Source organism: Peromyscus californicus, unplaced genomic scaffold, assembly GCF_007827085.1.
Source record: "Peromyscus californicus insignis strain IS unplaced genomic scaffold, ASM782708v3 Scaffold_9__1_contigs__length_137607984, whole genome shotgun sequence".
Lineage (NCBI taxonomy): Eukaryota > Metazoa > Chordata > Mammalia > Rodentia > Cricetidae > Peromyscus > Peromyscus californicus.
Window position 1 is genome coordinate 74,999,248 of NW_026294617.1, and position 23,323 is coordinate 75,022,570.

Consider the following 23,323-nt stretch of genomic DNA (forward strand, 5'->3'; position numbering starts at 1 on the left):
CGGTCACCAGGACAGCAGAGGGCAGTGGGGTGGGGGAGTAGAGGGGTATCTTTCTCCGGATTGGGGAGGGGAGGCGGCGGGGCGGGGGAAGAGAGGAAGGGGGGGGACGACTTTTAAATGAGCGCAAAATTCTAAGAGCGCAAAAGAGAGAGAGGGGAGGGAGGGACCCAGAGGGGGAAAGGGGTGGAGAGAGAAAGGGGAGGAAGAAGTGGGAGGAGGAAGGGTTCGGGATACCGATTAAAAGAGGGTGGGAGGGGAAATTGACATGCTCAGGAGCAAATGACAGTGGGCAGTTGAACGGCAGCCAGAGCGCTAAGACGCCAACTCCAGGGAGAGGCAAAGAAGCAGGTAAGGGTGGACTTGAACTTTAAAAGCTAAAACGACACCTCAGCGGGAAGTAGATTAGAGTCTTGCCTCTCCAGAGGCTGGATAAGGAGCAAGTCTCCCTCCGTACCTGTGATTCCCTACCCATCTCTGTTCCTGCCACTGTGAAGCTTGGCTAAATTAAATAGGAAGGTTGGTAAAGTTACTGATTCCTGTCTTGAAATGTGAGCGGGTCCAGGGGCAGTCTGCCCCTGTGGAATCACAGTGCTCTGGGGGCATCTTAAGAAGTGGGTCACTAGTCTATTTCCAAGAACTTTTGGTAAGTGGGAATTGGCCCTTTAAAAACAAAAACCCAGCAGTGTTTTACAATGTTTTCTCTAGGCATGGAATCTCTTGGAAATGCTTTCCACAGCATCTAGGAGAATGTGTTGGTTGTGTTTTTTTTTTTTTTTCTTCATAAGGCATGTTGGACAGTTTAAAAATATTCTCTGCTTAGCTTCCTGCTGCGTATCATGGCCCCACTGTGCAGTGGCCATGTACAAGAATCCCAGCTGCCCCTGAGGTCAGGTCAAAGAGACTGATGAGATCCAGAGAGTTAATCTGAGGGAGGAGGCCTGGAAGGCTCCATCCTACCTGAAGGCAGCAGCGGCTTCTGTAGGCTCCTTCCCTCGCTTCTGATCATGTGACAATAGAACCCGGACCTGGGGGTGGGAAACCTGGGGCTGGTGCCCTGAGTAGCTATGTGACCTTGGGCGTGACACTTCCTCCTTCTGGTTCTCATTGTTCTCCTGTAAAAAGTTGGAAGTAGAAGGACCCTCTCTGGTCCAATTCGTAGCAACACCATGCAGAACTATGATTCCATGGGTTCCAAAGCAACTCAGTGCCACTTAAAAAGCATCACTTGACTCAAAGATTCATATTCTTCATCCAGTTGGTTCCTGTCTCCTTGTCCCAGTACCCCACCATCATATCCATCATAGGGACTCCTGGTTACTCCTCGTCACGGGTGCTTCCTGGCCAAGGTTTAGGGACAGCATGGCCAGACTGGCCTGGGAGAAGGAAGGGCAGTGGAGGACACTTGACAAGGGTCAGGAGACCTGAAACCCAGAGATGCTCAGCAGAGGAGAGACCAGGACCCCTGTGTGCAGGCTGACCTTGCCGGCCCTAGCAGGCACACCAGCCTGACTTTCACAGTAGCGGGTTAAGTGACCTCCATCTTCTCTACCCATTGTCCCTAGAGTCTTGACCCAGACAGAGCCTGATTTGCTGCTCTCTAGGGACAACTCTGGACTTTCTGCCTTCCTGTCAGGTCTCCACCCTCACCCCTGGGCCAGCAGAGACATTTGGAGTCTTTAACCCGTGGCCACCCCTCCAGGCCCTTTCCTCTCTCAGCAGCTCCAGTGAGGAGTCTGTAGTAGAGAGTAGAAAACCCCGAGAGGGATGCCCTCTGGCTCCTGTTTTTCCTAGACGGTGATGTTCACAGAGCCGCATCACTCACTGAGTTGAGGGGCTGGGCCTTGCCACTGTCTTGGAACTCCAGCGGTGTCTGGCTGGGTTCCTGACACCACTCACTGCTCTCATCTCTTAGCTGCCTCACTCCTATCCCTGTTCCTAGCACTGGCCCAAAGTCTCGGGGCATTAAAACCGGAAGAGGTCTCACACGGGCCAGTCCAACTCCTTTGACCAGGAGACCAAGACCTAGAAAAGGACCGGGACTCGTTGGAGATAACACCTGCTCTGCCCCTGTGCTTAGCTGTCTTTCTTTCGTCCTTCCTATCCTTCCCTGATGCTTCCACTCAAGCATCTCCACTTAAGGCACCCACTGCTTTCCTGCCGGCTCTTCCTCACCTTTGTTGGCTGCCAGCGGGTACAGACAGCAGGGAGTCATGGACTCCAGCAGTCACCAAGGCTGTCACAGTGCCACCTGGCCTCCAGGGTGCTGGCTGACCACATCTCTGGGGATTGCCGATTAAAGTGGGGCAAGGCGAGCTATGTCTGTCACTCAGGACCGGACGTGGAGACCTGCAGTCCCTGAACCAGGAGATCTGAGGTCAAGCTCTCCTCCTCCCGGCGAAGGACTAGTGTTCCACAGGTGATTTCCGCAGCTGTCTGTGTGAGCTCTCCGAGTGCCTGCAGGCCTGGCTCCGGGCTCACGGGTTGAGCTAGCCAGAAAGGGGAGATGCCCATTTTCCTGTAAGAATAGCCTACTTCCTGCCTATTGTTGGAAGAGACTGACTTGTGAATGACTGACAGCTTAGTGCTGCTTTCTGAATCAATTGTTTCTGACATATTAGCAAATAATGGGCAAGAAAAAAAATCCAGCAATCCATTCACTTTGATAAATAAAGGGAGCTTTGAGGTTTCAGAATCAGAGGGATTGAAATAGCACAGAGGGCATGACAGTGTCTAATTCAGATGTTTGGAAATTAACTGTGTGACTTCAGTCAAATTACTCTCTGATCCTCAGCTTCAGGAGAAGGAACTCTTCTGTGAGGCTTAGAACGCATTGCACGAAAACTATTTACTGTTCCACTTTGAACACTAGGGTCTGGATCCATGAGTACAAGCACCCAACCACTGAGTTACACCCCCAGCCACATGCTAGCTGTTCAACCAACAATAGAGCAATAAGGCCTACTCCAGAAGACCTGGTCCTCAGCCCCCAGCTCTTTGACTTACATCTCACTTGATACAAAAGCCTTTTCTTCAGTGAAGGCCAGCCACCACGACATCCAATTCCGAGAAGGTACTGCTTGCTTTTTATGACTACAGATGCTGCCTCCACCCCCCCATCCCCCACCCCCCACCCCCCTGGACCATTCTTGCTGACCCCTAAGCTAAGAGTTAGAAAGTCTGTTTTTTTCTCTGGACTTTGCCAAAAACTCAACTTCTCATAACTGGGCAAGTCCCAGGCTCCCCAGATGCACCCACTTAGGGTTGTCAGGCCTTGGCAACCACTCTACCTAACTGCTTTTCCTTAGATCAGTGCGTTGTGGTTCAGGGAAAGGAGTGCATCTGTCTACAGCCGCAGCAAAATAGTTGGAGCCAGAAAGAGCCTCCTTCATGAGATGCTATCACTGGGCATCTACAAAGGACTTCCAGAATCCCGACTAGGCCAACCTGGAAAGTTCTTAGTTCAGAGCTTCAGGAGGAGGCAGAAGTAGCCGGCTGAGATGTCTCTAACCCCAGTTTACAGTAGAGAAGTTCCTCTTTCTTGTCCCAGTAGACCTAGTCTGCTTGGCTTCTCCTTTGCCTTCAGCTATGAACACATCCGAAGGGCTTTAGTGCTTCAATCCCGTGAGGCACGCTCAGGCGCTAAAGATGTGAATGAGGCAAGCCTGCCTCGGGGACGAGAGGGACCTGATCCGAGCAGGCCTACGTACACCTCTCTCTGCCTCAGTCTTGCCCAGAGGGTCTTGATGCCTAGTTAAACCACATCTAATGGGTGCGTGAGTGTCCTTCCAGTCGCCGTGTTTTCCTTGTCCCCGACAGTTGCCGTCCGGTACCTAGTGCCACGAGAGCCTTGCAGTGGCACTAACCCGTTTCTTGAGAATTCAAGTTCACTGTCAAGTCGGGTGATTGGGTCAAAGTTGATGGTTTTTACAGGAAACATCAGAAAAGAAAACGAGGTACTAACGGGTGCCTCCAGTATGCCAAATAGTGTTCTAGATGTTTCCACATCTTCATATATTCTTTAGTGCCCTTGACTAAACATTCCCATTTGTTTTTGAGCTGGGAACTGAGACTACTCAACTAGGGAGCAATGAAATCGGAGTCCTGGCCCGAGTATTTCTTAGAAACCATGAGTCCATCATCTAGCTATGGCTGTTTCTGCTGTCCTTGTTATGATGTGACAGCTATGAGACCTCAGAGTGCTGTTTGGCTAGCTAGAAGTCCAGCAGTAGAGACTGCCACAGCCAAGGGCACTTGCTGGCTAAAAAAGGAAATAACTTTCTATATGTGAATTCTGACCAAATGGTGGCAGACGCCGAAGACTCTGGGGATTCTGACCACTGTGGGCTGAGGCCCCTGACACAGTGACTCATGCCAGGAACAGCATAAGCAAGAGCCAGTGAAACCGAAGGTAACAGAAGAAATCCCGGGCTTCTGGTGGGACTGGATGAAGTGAGCAATGCCCTCCTCACCAGTTGAGACTGGCATTCTGGATACAGGTCTGTCACACTTTGTTGGTCCTAGGAGTTTTTGTCAAGACAAAGTGGGCTTTGGGATCAGGTCCCTTAGCTGCATTTGCTAATCATGGGACTTTGGGCCTCCATTGTCTCTTCTGTGAAATGGAATAATATGGCTTCCCTACGAGAGTTAATGGATGGGTTTTAAATCATGGTTCGTAGAGAGCCGTGCACATGGAAATCCATCTTGCTCTCAATGGTGCTAATGTTCTTAGGGTCTCTGGTCTACAGTTGTCTCATATAAAAATAGGGTTGAGTCTGAGAGATGTCTGTGTCTGCAGCTGTAAGGCTCTTTGAATCTATTACAAGACCATAGGAACAATAAAGACAGTTGGGGATCATCACAAATAGTTTTCATTTCTAATTACGTAGGAACTAAGCAACTCCCGTGGGGTAATTAATAAAGACCTCCTAATATTTTGTTGTAAATTAGTATTTCTACACACTACCCACTTCTAACTACTCCTTTTTAACATTTCAGGAAGGAAATGATTGCTTTTTCCAGCACAATTCTTTCTTCCCTTTGCCTCCACCCTTCACTCTCTTGGCTTCTAAACAACAATGCGCTGGCAGGTGTCTCTGAATCCACCAATCTGTCCTTGCCAGACTAAAATAATTAGATTTTAAAAAGAGTCAATTATCTGCCGCCGGCTTGAGGAGGAGGAAAACTGTATCTCATCCATCTGTTCCTTTCCTTCTCTCCCTCACCTCTATCTTCCTCTCCCTTATATAGTGATCAAGGTTCAGGGATGCTGGCCCTAGTCACCTTCTACTGCTGAGGAAGTAGCTGAAGCGCATGCTTAGTAGCAGCAGCTAGTGCCAGGTGCCTGCTCATTCCCTTCAGAATTTAAACCTGAACTGTAAGAATTACTCCAACTACTTAAATCCGCTCCCCAGAGTAACAATTGTCCCATGAGCATCCAGTCACCTCATACAGAAGTGGCCAGCTTCTCCTGGTGAGGCTTTGCCAAAGGAAGGCAGGGCAGGTAATTCAGATGGAAATTAGCCCAGTTGTTAGGATGGAGCATTGCAGGCAGGTGTCCCATGATCTGGGATTGACTCCAACTCCACCTTCTACTGGTAGTGTGATTTCGCTCTGAGCTCTGTGAGGGGATGGGAATGGCCTCCGTTTCCTGAGCTTGTTGTGAGGCTCAAACGAAACAGTCTGTAATGTTTACGGTGTGTTCAGCTCATCGAAATAGCTCACCATCATCAGTGTGTATCACCATCATTAGTGTGTGTGTGTGTGTGTGTGTGTGTGTGTGTGTGTGTGTGTGTAAAACACTAGATAAGCTAGACCATGTAGTTGAGAATTTCAAGGATAGTAAAGATGATTGAGACAGCTGAGTCCTCAAACTAGTTTTGCACGGAATTCTTCCCACGTGTTTTCAGGAGAAAACTGCTAGGAAAGGGGGAATCAGAAAACTGCACGAGCTAGTAAGTACACAAGAGCTCCGAGACGACATTCCTCCTGGCCCTCTACAGCTACCTTGACTGTCTGGCATCGTGCAGTCGCTCAGTAAACACTACGCACTAAACTGCACTGGCACAATGCTGTGCCTGAGGCATTCTTTGAGGAGGCCCTCTGGGGCCCTTTACAACAGAATTCTCTTAATTGGGAAGCGTGCCAACCCTTCTCTGTGCTGCATTCCACTGTATGGCGAGCGGAATCGCAGCGGAGCCCCGGGGGACTGTTATTATTACTATGAATAACAGCCTTTATTGAGGAACAGAGATCTATAAGATACTGCCCAGAGCATGTGTCATTGTCCAGAATTAGCCTCTGTGGAGTGGTCTTATAATCTAATTTTGACAAACTTGGAGAAGTTTCCCAGTGATCTGAGGGGAGGAGGCATGAAGGAATCGTGCAACAGCGACAGTGTCTACTGTAGACACATTCAGTCCCGATTAGCCACAGGCAGAAGGAAGGTTCGGTGGCTCCCATCTTTTTGGTGTTCTGGCACGGGACAAGAGTTCCTAGGCCGGCTTCCCAGGAGGCTGGCCTACAGCATGCCAAATGACTCCTAAGTGGAGCTAGCTCTGCTCATTCATTTTAGTCCTTTTCTTTAGCAGCTGAGGAAGATCAGCCTCGATTCATTGGGTCCTTGGTGCTTTGAGTCATGTGAATGCTACCCTTCATCCCTTGTTTTTATGGTATACATACCACCAGGTGCATGGCGCAACATGGGAGGGGAATTCCTTGAGGAGACTCCAATGAGAGTTCCATGGCCATGTTCCATGTTCCATGGCCAGTGGAACAAATAGGCTTCGTACGTTTGTGAGACCCCAAAGACTTTCTGGTGCACCCTGAGTCTCAGCTGCTGACTCGGACACACAGAAACTGTTGTCAGACTTTATATGAGAAAGTTTGCTACATGCAACCTCAAAGAATAAAATTCTTACCAAAGAATATAGAGGATTCCCAGCTGCCCCTTTGGAAGCCACTTCTTCATTCATAATATCTACTCTTAAACAAGAGAGGTGAGGGTGCAATCCTAGGAAGTGTGTTCGAGGACACCTGCCTCCTGTGGCCTGCATGGTTTATGCTGCAGCCATTATTAAAGGACTCATGGAGATTACATGTAGTCCTTAATATCCCAAGCCCCCTGGGAGGGCTACCTTCTCAGGGTCTGCCCTCAGAAGCAAAACATGTACTGGGTGTAGTGAACATGTGGACAGAGAGCTGTTCTGGACTCTGAGACATGGCCTCCAGTCTCCCACAATCTGCCTCCTAGGCAGACTCCCCCCTCTGGTTTTCTTTGCACCCCAAAGCCATGCCAGTTCTCATCCCACTGCGTTCCTTCCTGCAGGTCTCTGTGTCTGAAATGTCCTCATCTCTCCTGCATCTCCTTCTCCTACTCTGTGTCCTAATAAACATCACATCTACTAAGGTTGCCTCCTCCAGGAAGTCCTCTTATCCACCCACCTGCTCCTAGGGCAATGCTGTTTGACTTGTTTGTATGGCACATCATACTTCATTGCTAGTCTGTTTCTGGCTTTATCAGTGTTCCTTCACAGCATAGTGTTTCTTTACCATAGAGTCACATCGACCTTTGTTCTAACACTGGGCTGGTGTAAGAAGACATTCGGTAAATGTTCAAGATGAAGTGAGTTATGCTTTCTTACATACTTTCCCCAGCACTATATATAGCATAGGTTACGTCAAGGGAGCATAATAAATATTTGCTTGATTGCATAAAAGCTGACCCTGGGCATTATCACCAAACAGCAGATTCATGTCTGAAATCACTCAGTGGCCCAACATTTGTGGGAGTTTGCGAAGCTTCAAGTGCAGAGACCTGAGAATTGACGAGCTCCCTGCGTGGAGGGAAGATGGAAGGGACTTAAGGCCAGACACTGAAGTCCGGGGTCTGCTTCTTTAGTCTTTGTTTCCTTAATCAGCTGTCTCTAGGTTTCTCCTCTGCAGAACAGGCGGTAGGAATCACTGAACAGAGTGCATGAGGAGCCGTTCATTTATAGCAAAGCCTGAATATCTGTAATTCTGAAGGTGAAATTCCGTCTTGAGTAGAGAAACGTGGTCCTTGCTCACCGAGCTGGCAGGAGGCTGCAGAGAAGCACATTTTGAGAGGTGAAAGTATTAGTTGTTTCACTGGATTTCAGGAAGGAGATTCGAATCTCCTTAGAACCACTGTGTGATGTTGTTATTTGTGTTAACTTTTCTCGCTGCTGTGACAGTAATACCTCACAAAAGCAGTTTATGGAAGGAAGGGCTTGTTTTGGCTCACAGCTTACAAAGAGATACTGTTTATTATGGAGGGTGTGATGGTGTGATGTTGAGAGGGTGTGATGGTGGGATGGATGGTGTGATGGTGTGATGGTGGGATGGTGTGATGGTGTGATGGTGGGATGGTGGGATGGATGGTGGGATGGTGGGATGGATGGTGGGATGGATGGTGGGATGGTGGGATGGTGTGATGGTGTGATGGTGGGATGGATGGTGGGATGGTGGGATGGATGGTGGGATGGTGGGATGGATGGTGGGATGGTGTGATGGTGGGATGGTGGGATGGATGGTGGGATGGATGGTGGGATGGTGGGATGGATGGTGGGATGGATGGTGGGATGGTGTGATGGATGGTGGGATGGATGGTGGGATGATGGGATGGATGGTGTGATGGATGGTGGGATGGATGGTGGGATGGATGGTGGGATGGTGGGATGGATGGTGGGATGGATGGTGTGATGGATGGTGGGATGGTGGGATGGATGGTGGGATGGATGGTGGGATGGTGGGATGGTGGGATGGATGGTGGGATGGATGGTGTCATGGATGGTGGGATGGTGGGATGGATGGTGGGATGGTGGGATGGATGGTGGGATGGTGGGATGGATGGTGGGATGGTAGGATGGTGGGATGGATGGTGGGATGGATGGTGGGATGGTGGGATGGATGGTGGGATGGTAGGATGGTGGGATGGTGGGATGGATGGTGGGATGGAGGGATGGATGGTGTGATGGTGGGATGGATGGTGGGATGGATGGTGGGATGGATGGTGGGATGGTGGGATGGATGGTGGGATGGATGGTGGGATGGATGGTGGGATGGTAGGATGGTGGGATGGTGGGATGGATGGTGTGATGGTGGGATGGATGGTGGGATGGATGGTGGGATGGTGAGGCGGTGGGAGTGTTCTAGTTAGCTACTCTGCTGATGTGATAAAACACTGATCAGAAGCAACTTGGGAAGGAACGTGTTTATTTGGCTCACACTTCCAAGTGACAGTCCATTACTGAGGGAAGCCAAGGCAGGAACTTAAAAGCAGGCACTGAAGCAGAGGCCGTGGAGAAACACTGCTTACTGGCTTGTTCCCCTTGGCTCCTGCAGCTGCTTTCTTATACAGTCCTAGGCCTGTCCAGAGGTGGTGCCACCCACAGTCGGCTGGGTCATTCCCCATCAATTATTAATTAAGAAAATGCCCCACAGACATGCTCAAAGGCCAGTGTGATGAAAGTAATTCCTGAATTGGTGTTCCCTTTTCCAAAGTGACTCTAGTTTGCGTCAAGTTGACAAAAACCTACCAACCAGTACAGGGAGGTTGTCTGGTCACATCGCTACAGTCAAGAAACAGAGAGAGATGAATGCTGGTGGTCGCTCACTTTCCAGTCTCTTCTCTTTTCATTCATCCTAGGAGCTCAGACCACAGGATAGTGCAAAGCATATTCAAGACACATTTTCCTCCTTGATTAAAAATATTTTATTCTATCTGTCTATCTATCTATCTATCTATCTATCTATCTATCTATCTATCATGTATCTATGTATCTATCTATCATCTCTGTCTGATCACTGATTCATCCAGCCTGGCTGTTGAGCAAGCCATACAGATGTTCCTGTCTCCACTTACCTGGTGCTGGGATTATAGATGCACACTGCTATACCTGGCCTTTTTTAAGATTTGTTTTTATCACTATATTAAAATTTTGTGTGTATGTGTGTTCCCTTGGGATCCAGAAGATTGTGTCTGATTCCCTAGACTTGGAGTTACTGGCGTTGTGAGCTGCCTGCTGTGGGTCCTGAGAACAGAAGTTTGGTTCTAGGGATCACCTCTTTTAGCTTAAAGATTTTACAGATCTGATCAGTTGCAGAGAGATATGGAACACAATTAGTTACCCACGGCTCTTTGAATAGCCCTGGCCCAACAAGACTCTACAAACCCAGTAAACCAGATTTAGGCTCCCATTGAATATCCCAATAGCTTTTTACCCTTCCTTAGTGTATTAACATTAACATAGCATGTTGTAACACAGCATGTTTTGCTGAAAGTATGCGTTTAACTTCTCTCTGTAAGGGAAATAAAGGGAATTAAGCTAAGCAAAAGCAAGGAATCTTTGCTTGACTTTTCCTTCATGCTGAATTCTCATGCCTAGATGACCTGGCTACTGCACACCCCCCCTAAAAGAAACATTAAATGAATGGATGAAGTGAAGGATATTCTAGGTGACAGAAACAAGAGGAACTCAGACCAAGATGTGGAAAGGCATAGTATGTGTATATGCCTGGAGAACTGGATGTCTTAAATAGTGAGCAGATGAGGAAAACAGCAAGGAAAAGATAGAATCGTACAGTGCTTGAAGGGTCTCACTGGGGAGATTTGAGTTTGAACTTCAAAACAGTGGGATGCCAGAGAGGTCCACAACCGAAGGACTGAGGGAAGTTACCATTGTATTCACTGCATTTATTCGTGGCATGGGCAACTTCCTTTGACCTCCCCCAACACACTTCCTGCCATGAAACAGATAAAATCTAGAAAGCATTTCGTGTGCTGAACACCCAGTCAACTCACTTAGTAGCTAATCTACAAATTTCTTTGGCCAAGGTTGTCTGGGTCCCAAAGGGACTCAGTGTAGCTACAGAAGTGACTCCAGCCATGAACATTTCACGTTAAAACCTGAACAGCCGGTACACGATAGCAATACTTAAAGCTGTGCTGACATAGTCTGAAGGTCAGAAGGAAGTCATAAGTGAAAGGTTTGTCATCTTATTTCCCCTGCCAGGGACCCGAGGGTCTGCCTCACCCCTACACCTCCCTAGATAACTTCTGTTATTCCCTCCTAATGAGACGCCCGTCCTAATACTAGGTTTCTGGTTTTCCACATAATTTTTAAAACCTAGGCATCCCTTCTTCCAGGCATCACCCACTGACCACTTGCAAGGGACCCTGCAGTCAGACCTCTTGACAGACCAGACTTTCAAAGCATCACGGTCGTTGTCTGGATTTATTTTTATACTTCCTTGGGGACTTGTATGGAATGAGTGATAGAGTGAAAAGATCAAGAGAAAATTCCTCAAGGATTAAGTGTGGGATACTTGTCCCAGCTCCTGAAGAAGATGTGGTTTATTTTTACTTCCTTTGTGTATCTGTTTCTTCCCATGTCTCCCCCCTTTCTGTCCTTCCTTCTATTTCTCTTTCCTCTGTTGGAACACACTTTTCCCCCTTTAGTTTCCCTTCTTCCTAACTAGATTCTAGTCGGTAGTGGCTGTGGCTTTTGTTTGTCACATGCTGGGCTCTGTGCACAGTGATGTTTATATGTCACCTAGTAGCACTCGGTTAGCTGAGTCCCAGTCTCTCCATCCACTTGTGGATGAGGGCAGTAGCGCACAGACCGAACTATTTGTTTAAGCTCAGCAGGTAACGACAGGAATTTGAAGTCTGAATAAACCCTATACCTGTGTTCTCTTAACGAGTAGTTACATGGCTTCTTTTTCTCCATTTCCAACTTCCCCTTCTGATTTTCATTTTTTAAGATTTATTCTATTTTTAGTTATGTGTGCATGTGGATGCAGATGTCCACAAGAAGTCAGAAGAGAGTCCTAGAACACTTGGGTTGTGAGCCCCCATGTGGGTCCTAGAAAATGAACCTGGGTCCTCTGCAGGAGCAACAAGTGCTCTTAACCACTGAGCCACTTCTCTGGCTCCGTCTGTCTGGGCTGTTCAGCTTGCTAACAGGACACAGGCAAGGAACAAGCGATTGGCTTGCCCTTGGGCAGAGAACACCGGTGCCTCTTATTCCTCTTTTGCTCAGTTAAGACCTACTGAGCACCTACTTTGGGCCAGTCTCTGGAGGACAGAAGAAAAGATGTTATCTGTTCTCAAAATCCCCCCACTGGGGAGAAGGTAATAAGTGCTGGGTGGAGAATGAGTATCCTGAGCATCGCCAAGGTAGCTGAGGAGGGAGCAGGGAGACCTATGGAAAGCAATGGCGTGGGGAATGGCTTTCAGCTTTGGGTGCAAGGGTTTGGAAGAAGTAGCTGGAAGGAGGAGGGTGCCTTAGAGTTTTCATTGCTGTGAAGAGACCCTGTAACCAAGGCAACCCTTACAAAAGAAAGCATTTAATTGGAGGCTTGCTTACAGTGTCTGAGGATTAGTCCATGATCACCAGGGTGGGAAGAAGACAGGCAGGGCACTAGAGCAGCAGCTGAGGGCTCGACATTCTCATCATCAGGCAGCAGGGGTAGAGACTGGCCCTGGTGTGGGCTTTTGAAACCCACAAAACCTATTCCCAGGGACCTACCTCCTCGAGCCAAGGCCACACCTTCAACAACAAGGCCACACCTTCAACAAGGCCACACCTCCAACAACAAGGCCACACCTCCTAATCGGTCCCAAACTGTTCCACTAACTGGGGACCAAGCATTCGAATGTATGAGACTAGGGGGGTCATTCTCATTCAAACCATCACAGCAAGCATCTGGGAATCCAGTGGGACTTGGAATGGATGGACAAAGGACATTTGTACAACTTTTTGTAAGCAGATCTCTTAGCGAATGGAGCCACAGTTGCAATGGCTGTTCCATATCGCGGACATGAAGGAGATCAGCATTGTCATATTGCCTGAAGCTTATGGGAATTGGAAGCGGGGGCCTACCGAGAACCCGCGCTGCCTTTAAAGTGACCCAGATGTGGTCTGGGTTGCTGTCTTTCCACACGGCTGCACCGCAGCTGACGCTGATCGGTAGAAATGCCTCTGGAGAAGCGGAACTTGCCACCCCCACCATTTCTCTTTATCGCCTCCTCCACCTCAGCTTGCCTTTTGGAGTCATAAAAACTTTCTGCCATTCAAAACACATGGGACGTTTACGGTGTGAAGTTGGGTCCATCACATTCTTCACCCCGCTGGATCCTCCAGGTCCTCTGGTGGCGCAACCTCCCCCTTGAATGAAAGGAAACAGATTCAGTTAAGGAAGTGCTGAGAGACACATGGCAGACCTCAAGCCTAGTTTCCCAACTCCAGGCATAGGGCCTGGCCTGCTGGCACGAGAATCATCTGAAGTGCTTGCTGCAAATCCAGATTCCTAAGAGGCCACCCCTTTAGATGTAAGGATGGAATAGAGATGGTTGGGTTGGAAAAGGAGCTGACATACACTTACTTTTCAGGAGTTAACTTTACTAGGAGAAAGGTTCTTGACACCATGATTGGGCCTTGAGGTGAGGGAGCATTACAAAGGACTGGGCTAGAGAAACAGCTCAAGGGGCAGAGCATTGGCTTCCCTTCCAGAGGACCCAGGTTCAATTCCCAGCACCCCTATGGTGGCTCACAACTGTCTGTGACCCCAGTCCCAGGGGAGATGATGCCCTCTTCTGGCTTCTGCAGGCATTGCATACACATGGTGCTTAAGCATATAGGCAAAACACCCATACATACATACATACAGACAGACAGACAGACAGACAGAAGGAAGGAAAAGAACAGGACAATCATACAAACAACAAAACAAGGGTTTAAAGGGTACAACCCAAATACAAGCCTCATTAATGGAGGGGCTGGAGAGATGGCTCAGTGGTTAAGAACACTTGCTGTTCTTGCAGAGGACCCAGGTTCAGTTCCCAGCACCCACATGGAAGCTTATAGCCATCCATAACTCCAGTTCCAGGTGATCCAGTGCCCTGTTCTTGCCTCCTCAGGTACCAGGAGCACATATGATGCTCATATTTATACATGCAGACAAAAACACTCATAGACATAAAGTAAAAATAAATCATGTTTTAAAAGAAAGGAATGTAAGGTAGCCATTATGATAGACTGAGAGTGAAGGAGGCCCAGAAGAAAAAGCCCTCAGAGAAGAGAAATCCCTTAACAAAGGAGGAGTCTGGTTTTTATATCCTAATGGGGATGGTGAGACCTTTCCTATTACATGGTCTAGTTCAGCATAATGTATGTGACAGAGAATATGGAGGAGCCAGGTACAGGTTAAAACCATTAATTAGGGGCCTGCTGTTAGGGCACAAAACGAGTCTTTTTAACTCTCCATCCTAGGGATGGGATGGGATGGGATCTGGGCCTCTTAGAGACTGATGTCTTCAAGGGGCAGGCTGTGACCTTACACACTTCACCTTCTGAAGTAGAATGTCTGGGGACAAGACACGGACTCTACATTGCAACACACACCTTACAAGATTCCTAGATCCTTCATGTGGATGCCATGACTGACTTGGTTTAGGACTTCCTCTCTAACTTTTGAATGGGAGTGTACTTTTCGATACATTTGGCTTTAAGGAAATTACACTGTCCTCATTTTTAAGGTTATTTGTTTATTTTGTATGTGTACACATGCATGTATGTGTGTGTGTGTGTTTGCATGAATTCACGTGCACAGCATGCATGCAGCAGCCCATGAGACCAGGATAACCCAAAATTGGAGTTTCGGGAAGTTGTGAGCTGCTGTGTGGGTGTAGAAACCTGGGTCCTCTGCAGCAGCAGCAGCCAGTGCTCTTAACTGATGAACTGTCTCTCTTGCCCCGCCCTCATCCAACTGATGTTTTTAAAAAGTAAATTGCTAAATCCACCCCAGCCCCGTTCCCTTCTCTTCAGTTCCTACCTTTTATCCCCACTACTACTCCCTCCAGACTTCATCTGCCCTTTCTTTGACTAAGTCAATCCATTTAGTACCGCCAGCGTGTGCACGGGGCAGGGCCATCTGCTGCAGGACGGGGAGTTCTCGGGGCAAAGATCTGAAGAGAACCGTCTCTCTCTTGCCCAGCAGCCATCAGTTGCCAATACCTCCTCAGCTAGGGGTGGGACTTCATGACTCCCATCCCCACCCAAGCCTGGACTTTGTCTTGTGCATGAAACCACAGCCTCTGTGAGTCCATGTGTGCAAAAGTGGGTCAGATCGACTCTGTTTAAGGACCTAACTCCAGATGCCCAGGTCACATCACAAAAACCCAAACCGTCTTTAATTAGTAGATGGTATTCTTTAGACATATAAAATTTATTTTAAACTATCCACAAATCATTTTTTTTTCTTTTGAGACAGGTTCATGTGTAGCCCAGCTAGTCTCTAACTTTTTATGAGACCACAGGAAGCTTGAACTCGTGATCCTCCTGCATCTGTTTCCCAAGTGCTAGTATTACAGGTGTGCACCATTATACCCAGCAAAGGTGTCACTTTCTTAAAGAACACAGTGGTATGAATCAACGGCCCAGAGCATGATGGGGCCTTCTAAACCTCTTGAAACACCCTTCACAGACATCTTTTTCTCTCTGCTCTGTTTGCAGAAGGTTCGGAATCAGTCTCCTAGACTTAGCAAGATGGGTGACTGGAGCTTCCTGGGGGAGTTCCTGGAGGAGGTCCACAAGCACTCCACAGTCATCGGCAAGGTCTGGCTCACCGTCCTGTTCATTTTCCGAATGCTGGTCCTGGGCACTGCTGCTGAGTCCTCCTGGGGAGATGAGCAGGCTGATTTCCGGTGCGATACCATTCAGCCTGGTTGCCAGAATGTCTGCTACGATCAAGCCTTCCCCATCTCTCACATTCGCTATTGGGTACTGCAGATCATCTTCGTGTCCACGCCGTCTCTGGTCTACATGGGCCACGCCATGCACACAGTGCGCATGCAGGAAAAGCAGAAGCTGCGGGATGCCGAGAAAGCCAAAGAGGCCCGTGGCACGGGTGCCTATGAGTACCCGGTGGCCGAGAAGGCAGAGCTGTCCTGCTGGAAGGAAGTGGAGGGGAAGATTGTCCTCCAGGGCACTCTACTCAACACCTATGTCTGCACCATCCTGATCCGCACCACCATGGAGGTGGCCTTCATCGTGGGCCAGTACCTCCTCTACGGGGTCTTCCTGGACACCCTGCATGTCTGCCGCAGGAGTCCCTGTCCTCACCCAGTCAATTGCTATGTCTCGCGGCCCACCGAGAAGAACGTCTTCATTGTCTTTATGCTGGCTGTGGCTGCACTGTCTCTCTTTCTCAGCCTGGCTGAGCTCTACCACCTGGCCTGGAAGAAGATCCGACAGCGCTTTGTCAAGCCCCGCCAGGGAACGGATAAGCACCATTTTCTTGGCCCCTCCACCAGCCTAGTCCAGAGCCTCACTCCTCCCCCTGACTTCCAGCAGTGCCTGAAGAACAGCCCTGACGAGAAATTCTTAGGTGACTTCAGTCATAACATGGGTTCCCGGAAGAACGCAGACACTCTAGCTACGGAGGAAGCGCCGGACCAGGAGCATATTTCTGGGGAGGGTTTCATCCACATGCGGTATGGCCAGAAGCCCGAGGAGCCCAGTGGAGCCTCTCCAGGCCACCACCGCCTTCCCCCGAGCTACCATGGTGACAAGCGCCGCCTTAGCAAGGCCAGCAGCAAAGCAAGGTCAGATGACCTGTCAGTGTGACCCTCTGAGGGAAGGCCCGTCCCAGAAAGGATCTCAGGAGGCTGCTGGCAGGGAGAAGCAGTCTCTTATAACAGCATCATCTTCTTCTCAGCACTGCTGTGCTCCTTCTGACCCCAGGTCTGGATGGCGTTGATCATCAGTTCTCAAAAATACAGTTTGAGAGTGTTCTCAAAGACAGGGCTAGTCCTCAGGTCCTGTCCCTCTTCATCCTCTACCAGTATACACAGTGAAGGCTTTCACATGATTTACTGGATAGGGTGGAGGCAGGGACGGAAACCATGGCAAAATCTGGCCTGGGAAGGGCAGACCAACACCAGCAACATACCAGATAGGACCTCCAAGTCTTGGCTTCTTTGGCACTATGTACACTTTTTTTTTTTTTTTTTTTTAAGATCCCAAGGTTCTCAGCCAATGGAGAGTATTCATCAGGCAATTTACATTGTATCATTCCCTTGAATTTATTGTTGCCATGGACCATACCTCGGAGTGGAGGTGAGGTAGCTGTGGGCTGCCCTAGGCTACATGTCCCTCCTCCCAGTCTTAAGGGGCTATCCTTGGACCTTGGCCAGCATCGGCTTTACAAGTGCCTTGGACTGTGCCTTTGGTACACATCTCATCCTCGTGATGTCGTAGCCTTTCTGCCAGGAGAGACACCCGAGCACAAGGGTGCCAGGACCTCTAGGGGTTCACTGTACACACAAGTGTCACTGGAATTGCCACCACCTGTCATCCTGCAGTCCTTTACAGTTCAACCTGATGATAGAAACCATCCTTGCCTACCTCTGCGGCTGTTCAACCAGGGTTCCTCCAAAACCTTGGTTAACAAGAATGTCCGAGAAGCCACCATCCTCTCTTGAATCCTAGCCAGGTTACCAGCCACCAAGTTCAGCGGAATTTTCCCAGGATTTAGTGAAACAAAGAAGCATTGTGCTTCTTGGGTTCTCCTGGGAAAAAACAATTCTGCTGTGAAGATGAAAATTTAAAAAAAAAAAAAAATGAGAGACGACCCTGAAGAGCCGGTTTCCCTCCTATACGCGTCTTCCACTGTTCAAGTGCCAAGAGGCCCCAGACCTCTCTCTTAGAGGCATCAAGGGCACCGGGAAGAAGGAGGGGATCTCCAGTTGTTTTTGGCAAGGCCCTTATTTAAATTCCCATGTTTCCTTGGTACCCCTCGGAAGACTACCAACCAGGGAAGGACTGCAGAAAAGCCCTGCCTTCCTCAGGATCTAGCCTGGGGTCTCCACTGATTAGATCCATAATAGGTGTCTTCCATTTTTTTTTATGCAGATGAAAGATGCTCAGAATCAGACACCGAGACTCAGAGACACATTGCTACATTAAAATAGATTTGTGTGTGTGCATGCTCACCCGTGTGTGTGTGTGTGTGTGTGTGTATGTGTATATGTGTGTGTACATATGCATATGTATGTGTGTGCATATGCATGTGTATGTGTGTGTCCATATGCATATGTATGTATGTATGTGCACATGCATGTATATGTGTGTGCACATGCATGTGTATGTGTGGGCACATTCATGTGTGTGTGCGTGTGTGTGTGTGTGTGTGTGTGTGTGTGTGTGTGTGTGTGTTGACAGCATGGGGAAGAAAAGTCCTAAAGAACGTAAGGAAAGGTGCAGAGAAGCTTGGCTCTTCCCGCCTCCCTTTCAGCTGTCTGGCAGGAGGTCTGAGCTTACATCTTAAGCAGCCTAAGGGACAGGCATGAGAAGTCAGAACAGGCAGGTGAAGGTTCAGAGGTCATTCTCATCCCCTGACCCATTTCTGGGTCCCTCTGCTGGCATTTGGATGTTACTGATGGGTAGAAAGAAAGGCTTGGGCAGGAAGGGACAGGGTACTTGGGAAAGCACATGGGATGTTCCAGCCCTCAACACGTTTCATCAGTTGCCGACACAGGCATTACGATTCTCTGTTCTTCTAGTTACCGGCTGTGTTTATTTTCTGAAATGAGTGTTTTTGAATTAGAAAATCTAAGGCCAGCCTTTGATGGTGAGGTCTTCAGAAGGGAGAAAGGAACTAATATGTGTAACTTGTTTAAATAAAACCTGCCTCTACACGTTAACTCTGGTTTGTGTGTCCTTTGGGCTGTGCCTTTAAGAGGGTGGCAGACTTGCTGGGGAAGGGAGAGCATGAAGTCCCAGCTGCTGATTTACATCTGGCCTGCTGTGAGCTACTACTACACATCTGAGGCTTTGTTGCTCACCTGTAAATTGGATCTAGTGATATCTACTCCATTAGGCTGTGAAGTGAGAGACTGTTTGGGAGGAGAAGAGCAGATTATTTCAGACAGGACAGTTTGCAATTAAGTGCTAACTGTTGTTATTATTTTCAGTACAGAGTGGCTGAGAACCCAGAGTGTTAAAGCATGGGTCGAGAATGTCCCCCTTTAGAGTTCATATCGTGGTCTACCAAAGGTGAACAAATGAACTCATACAAAGAAAACAATTGGGGCCCCCAGGAGATTGCTCAATGGATAAAAGCACTTGATCACAAACATGAGGACATGAGTTCAAACCCCCAGCACCTGCATAAAAAGCTAGGCATTGTTGCATGAATCCTAAATGGTCTTATAATAAAAACCCGGAGCCAGATATTGCGGTAAATGCTGAAAGATCAGAGAGACAAAGGAACAAGCCACAGCCACTCCTCACCTTGCCAACTCCAGGGGTCCTCTGAATGAATGCCCATGAGTCCTCAGCCAAAAAGACTCAAGTAAACTTCTGTCTCTTCCCACCTTATATTCCTCTCTCCACCCAGCCATATCACTTCCTGTCTCAACCTTCCTAGTGCTGGGATTAAAGGCGTGTGACTCTCAAGTACTGGAATTAAAGGTGTGTGCCACCACTGCCTGGCTGTTTTTCTTTTAGACTGGATTAATCTCGTGTACTTCAGGGTGGCTTTGAACTCACAGAGATCCAGATGGATCTCTGCCTCCTGAGTGCTAGGATTAAAGGTGTGTGCCTACACTGCCTGACCTCTGTAGCTGGCTCTGTCCCCTGATCTTCAAGCAAGTATTATTAGAGTATAACAAAACATCACCATAAGGCATGGCCATTGGCTTGTAAATCTAGCACTGTGGGGGTGGAAACAGAAGGTCACTAGCTGCCAGCCTATCTCTGGGTTCAGGGAACAGAGGGTGAGAGGGTAGGATATCTGATGTCCTCCTCTGGCCTGTTTGTATGTGTGTGCACCACACACTCACTCATATACCACACAGTCATATACTGTGGTGGTTTGAAAAAAAAATGGCCCCCAAAGGGAGTAGCACTATTAGGAGGTGTGGCCTTGTTGGAGGAAGTGTCACTGTGGGGATGGGCTTTGAGGTCTCATATATGCTCAAGATACCATCCAGTGTCACAGACCACTTCCTGTTGCCTGCAAGATGTTGCATCTCAGCTTCTTCTCCAGCACCATGTCTGCCTATCTGCCACCATGTCCTGCCATGACAACAATGGACTGAACCTCTGAACTGTAAGTGAGCCCCCTCAGTTAAATGCTTCCCTTTGTAAGAGTTGCCATGGTCATGGTGTCTCTTCACAGCAATAGAAACCCTAACTAAGACACACATACCTAACTCCATACACACATATGCACTACATACTCACACACATACAACACATACTCTACACACATATATCCCACATACACACACACACACACACACACACCAGTCATGTACATAATCCACATACATGTACTCACACATATCCACACATTCACTCACTCATACACGTGTACCAAATATATATACATACACATACCCACTCACACCACACACTCACACCCTGATACAATTAGAATATTAATTTGTATTGATTCTAAGAACCAAAAGTCCCCAGAATGTGATACTAACAAATGTACATGGGAGAGACCAGACCTGGACTTTGGCTGGTGACAGTTCTGCTTTGGAAAGTGCTTCCCCTTGTAAGCATGAGGACCTGAGTTCTAGCCACAGATCCTATATTTTAAAGGCTAAAAATGGGGCATGGTGGCATGTGCTCGCGATCCAAGCACTGCGGAGGTGGAAGCAGACAGATCCCTGGGGCCCACCAGCCAGCCGACCAAGCCTACGTGGCAAGCTCCAGGCCAATGAGCAACCATGTCTCAGAAAACAAGGTGAACGGCTCCTGAAGAACATCTCAGGTTGTCCTCTCTCCACACATGCGCACGGGCACCTGCACGCACACCCCCACAGAGGAGGAGAAAAGAAAAGGAGAAAAGTGGGGACTGCAGAGATAACTTTGTGAAATAGTTTTAGCACCCCCTTTTATGTACATGGAGATTGAGGTACAGGAAGGTTCTCCAACAGTGGGGTGGCTTCTCACTGGCCTCTGAATGAGATCACATGTCTTTGAAAAATGGTGAAATAATTCACGCTCCAAACAAGGATCAGAGGCTGTCCTAGCCCTTTGCCACCAAATCGGCTACCGTTTCTGCAAGAGAGAATCAAAGGCCAGGGAAAAGAATCAGAAGCGCCGCCATCTTCGTTGGCTGCCGATCCTGTTTGTCACAGCAGACAAGCTCTGGGAAGAGAGCTTGCAGATTATCACAGGTGTATTGAGACAGTGTTCCCTGGCACCCATCCACAGATAAGGTGAGGTTCCAAGCCCAGCGGGGCCTGAGCAGTTCTAATGGAGAAGGACCTAGAGTACATCTCATAGCTGTATAAACATGGCTATGCATAGGATGGTTCAGACGGTGCTCAGAGCACAAAAGCCTGGATGATTTATGTAAAATCACAACCTTGTGGTTGTACTCTAAGTTTCTCTGCAGCTTCCAATGGCTCATCAATAAGAGCACAAGCTGATTAATAATGCAGTAAACACACTCTGAGTTCAGGCTCTTCAGGTCCCTTCCCTCAATTTCTTCCTTGAATGTCAGTTAAGAATTTCTACCTGGCTGGAGCAATGGCTTAGCAGTTAAGATCGCTGCTCTTGGAGAAGTTTGGTTCCTAGCACCCACACTGAGTGGCTCCCAACCAGCTGTAACTCCAGATCCAGGGGATCTGACGCTCTCTTCTGGTCTTCTCAGGCACCCACACACAGATGTGCACATATCCACACACACATACACACAGAAATAACTAATAAAATAAATCTTAAAAACGATCATTCCTAGCACTGGTGTCTCATCGCCCTGGCCAGAGAGTGTTCAATGGTTAGACGTTAGCATCACTCCTATGAGTCACAGGGTTAGTATGTCTCAGGGGTTTTTATCGACGGCAAGTGTGATGGCAGAGAGACAAATGAACGCAGGAGTAGGCACTTTGGAGGTCCTTTGAAAAACGGTTTCCATGATATATACAAGTGAGAAAAATAGTGAGTCTGAGGGGAGCTGGCAAAATAAGCCCCTTCCAGGAAATTCTAGAAGCCTTGCAGGCAGCCCTCATAGTGGCCCTCAATAGTAAACAGAACTTGCAAATGATAGATAAGCAGAAAGAACAGGTTCGTGGGCTCTCTTGGGTCACTTGATGGTCATCAGACACTGGTAGAAACTAAATTTCATCATTGTTTTCACTGGGAAGGAGAAAAACTCCCATTTAACAATTTATCTTTGTTCATTCGCTGGAAGCAGAGTCTCGTGTAGCCCAGGCTAGCCTCAAACTCTGTGTATCTGGAGATCCTCTTGAGTGCTGGGCTCACGGTTGCTTTGACCAGGCCTTGTCGCAGGCTCTAGAAATACAGCGTGGCAAAGCAGATGTGGCCCCTGCCCTTTCCAGCTTCTAACAAGGGAAGACTCCGCAGTGCAAGGGAACAAGGAGATTCTAGAATCTCCAGTCATGCTAAATACTGTGAAGGGATGAAACTGGGAGCAGAGGGAGGCTGAGGGGTGGGGCTTCTGCAGACAGAGTGAGTGCCACGTCCCTTCTGAGGATGTGGAAACTCACATTTGACAACTGAAAAGCCAGCTGCCGATGAGCCAGGTGGGGGGATCCAAATTCCTTCTAGGAAAATCCAGAACGGTTGTCCCCTATTTCAGTCAGGGCTCACAGTTTTGAAAGCGGCACCTACAACAGAGCTGTTTGGCCCCGGTTGTTGTAAAACACACCATATCTTTTCCTGGAGAAACCTCAAGGGACAGAAACCTTTTCACTGAAGCAAATGAAGAAACATTCAGAAAAGACTTGAATGAAACCAACTGAGTACCAGCATCACACTGGACAAAAAAAGTCCCACATAAGCCTGCGATGATTATTTCCACCATGTCTACTCTTATGACATCCTTGGGTCTTTGAGACTAGGCTTGTTACCTGGTGTGGGCATGGGAGAGGAGATGGGGCTGCTTCACAGGCCCAGAAGGATACCAGGACCAGCTGGCAGAAAGTGGGTAGGAAAGAGCCTACTGTGTGTTCCAGGGGAGGCTTGGCATCAGAGAAGTCAAAGCATAAGATCTCAAGCTCACAGAAAGGTGGGTAGTGGGGATGTGGGTGCATCAGGGAAGTCAGGCTGTTGAAGCTATTCAGGACACCACTCAGACAGGCATATCAGGAACATATCTCAACAGCCGGGACCACAGCCTCTGATACGGAGTTGGAGGACAGTCTCTAGACTCAGTGGAGAAGACTGATGTGGGCAAAGCTGAGCTTTCTCCTGAGGGCTGGGTCATTCACCAGGGTACCAGGACAGAGCCTCAGTGTGGTACAAGATGAAGCTGTTAGCAG

General features: G+C 48.4%; 1 protein-coding gene across 1 annotated transcript; it reads left to right on the top strand.

Annotated features, from left to right (window-relative positions):
* The first annotated feature begins 254 nt into the window (after positions 1 to 254).
* Positions 255 to 18,724, top strand: Gja5 (gap junction protein alpha 5). The gene is made up of 2 exons (XM_052730590.1): positions 255 to 348; positions 15,534 to 18,724. Exon 2 carries the CDS (start codon positions 15,567 to 15,569, stop codon positions 16,644 to 16,646), a length of 1,080 nt encoding a protein of 359 aa, XP_052586550.1. The 5' UTR covers positions 255 to 348; positions 15,534 to 15,566; the 3' UTR covers positions 16,647 to 18,724.
* The last annotated feature ends 4,599 nt before the right edge of the window (positions 18,725 to 23,323 follow it).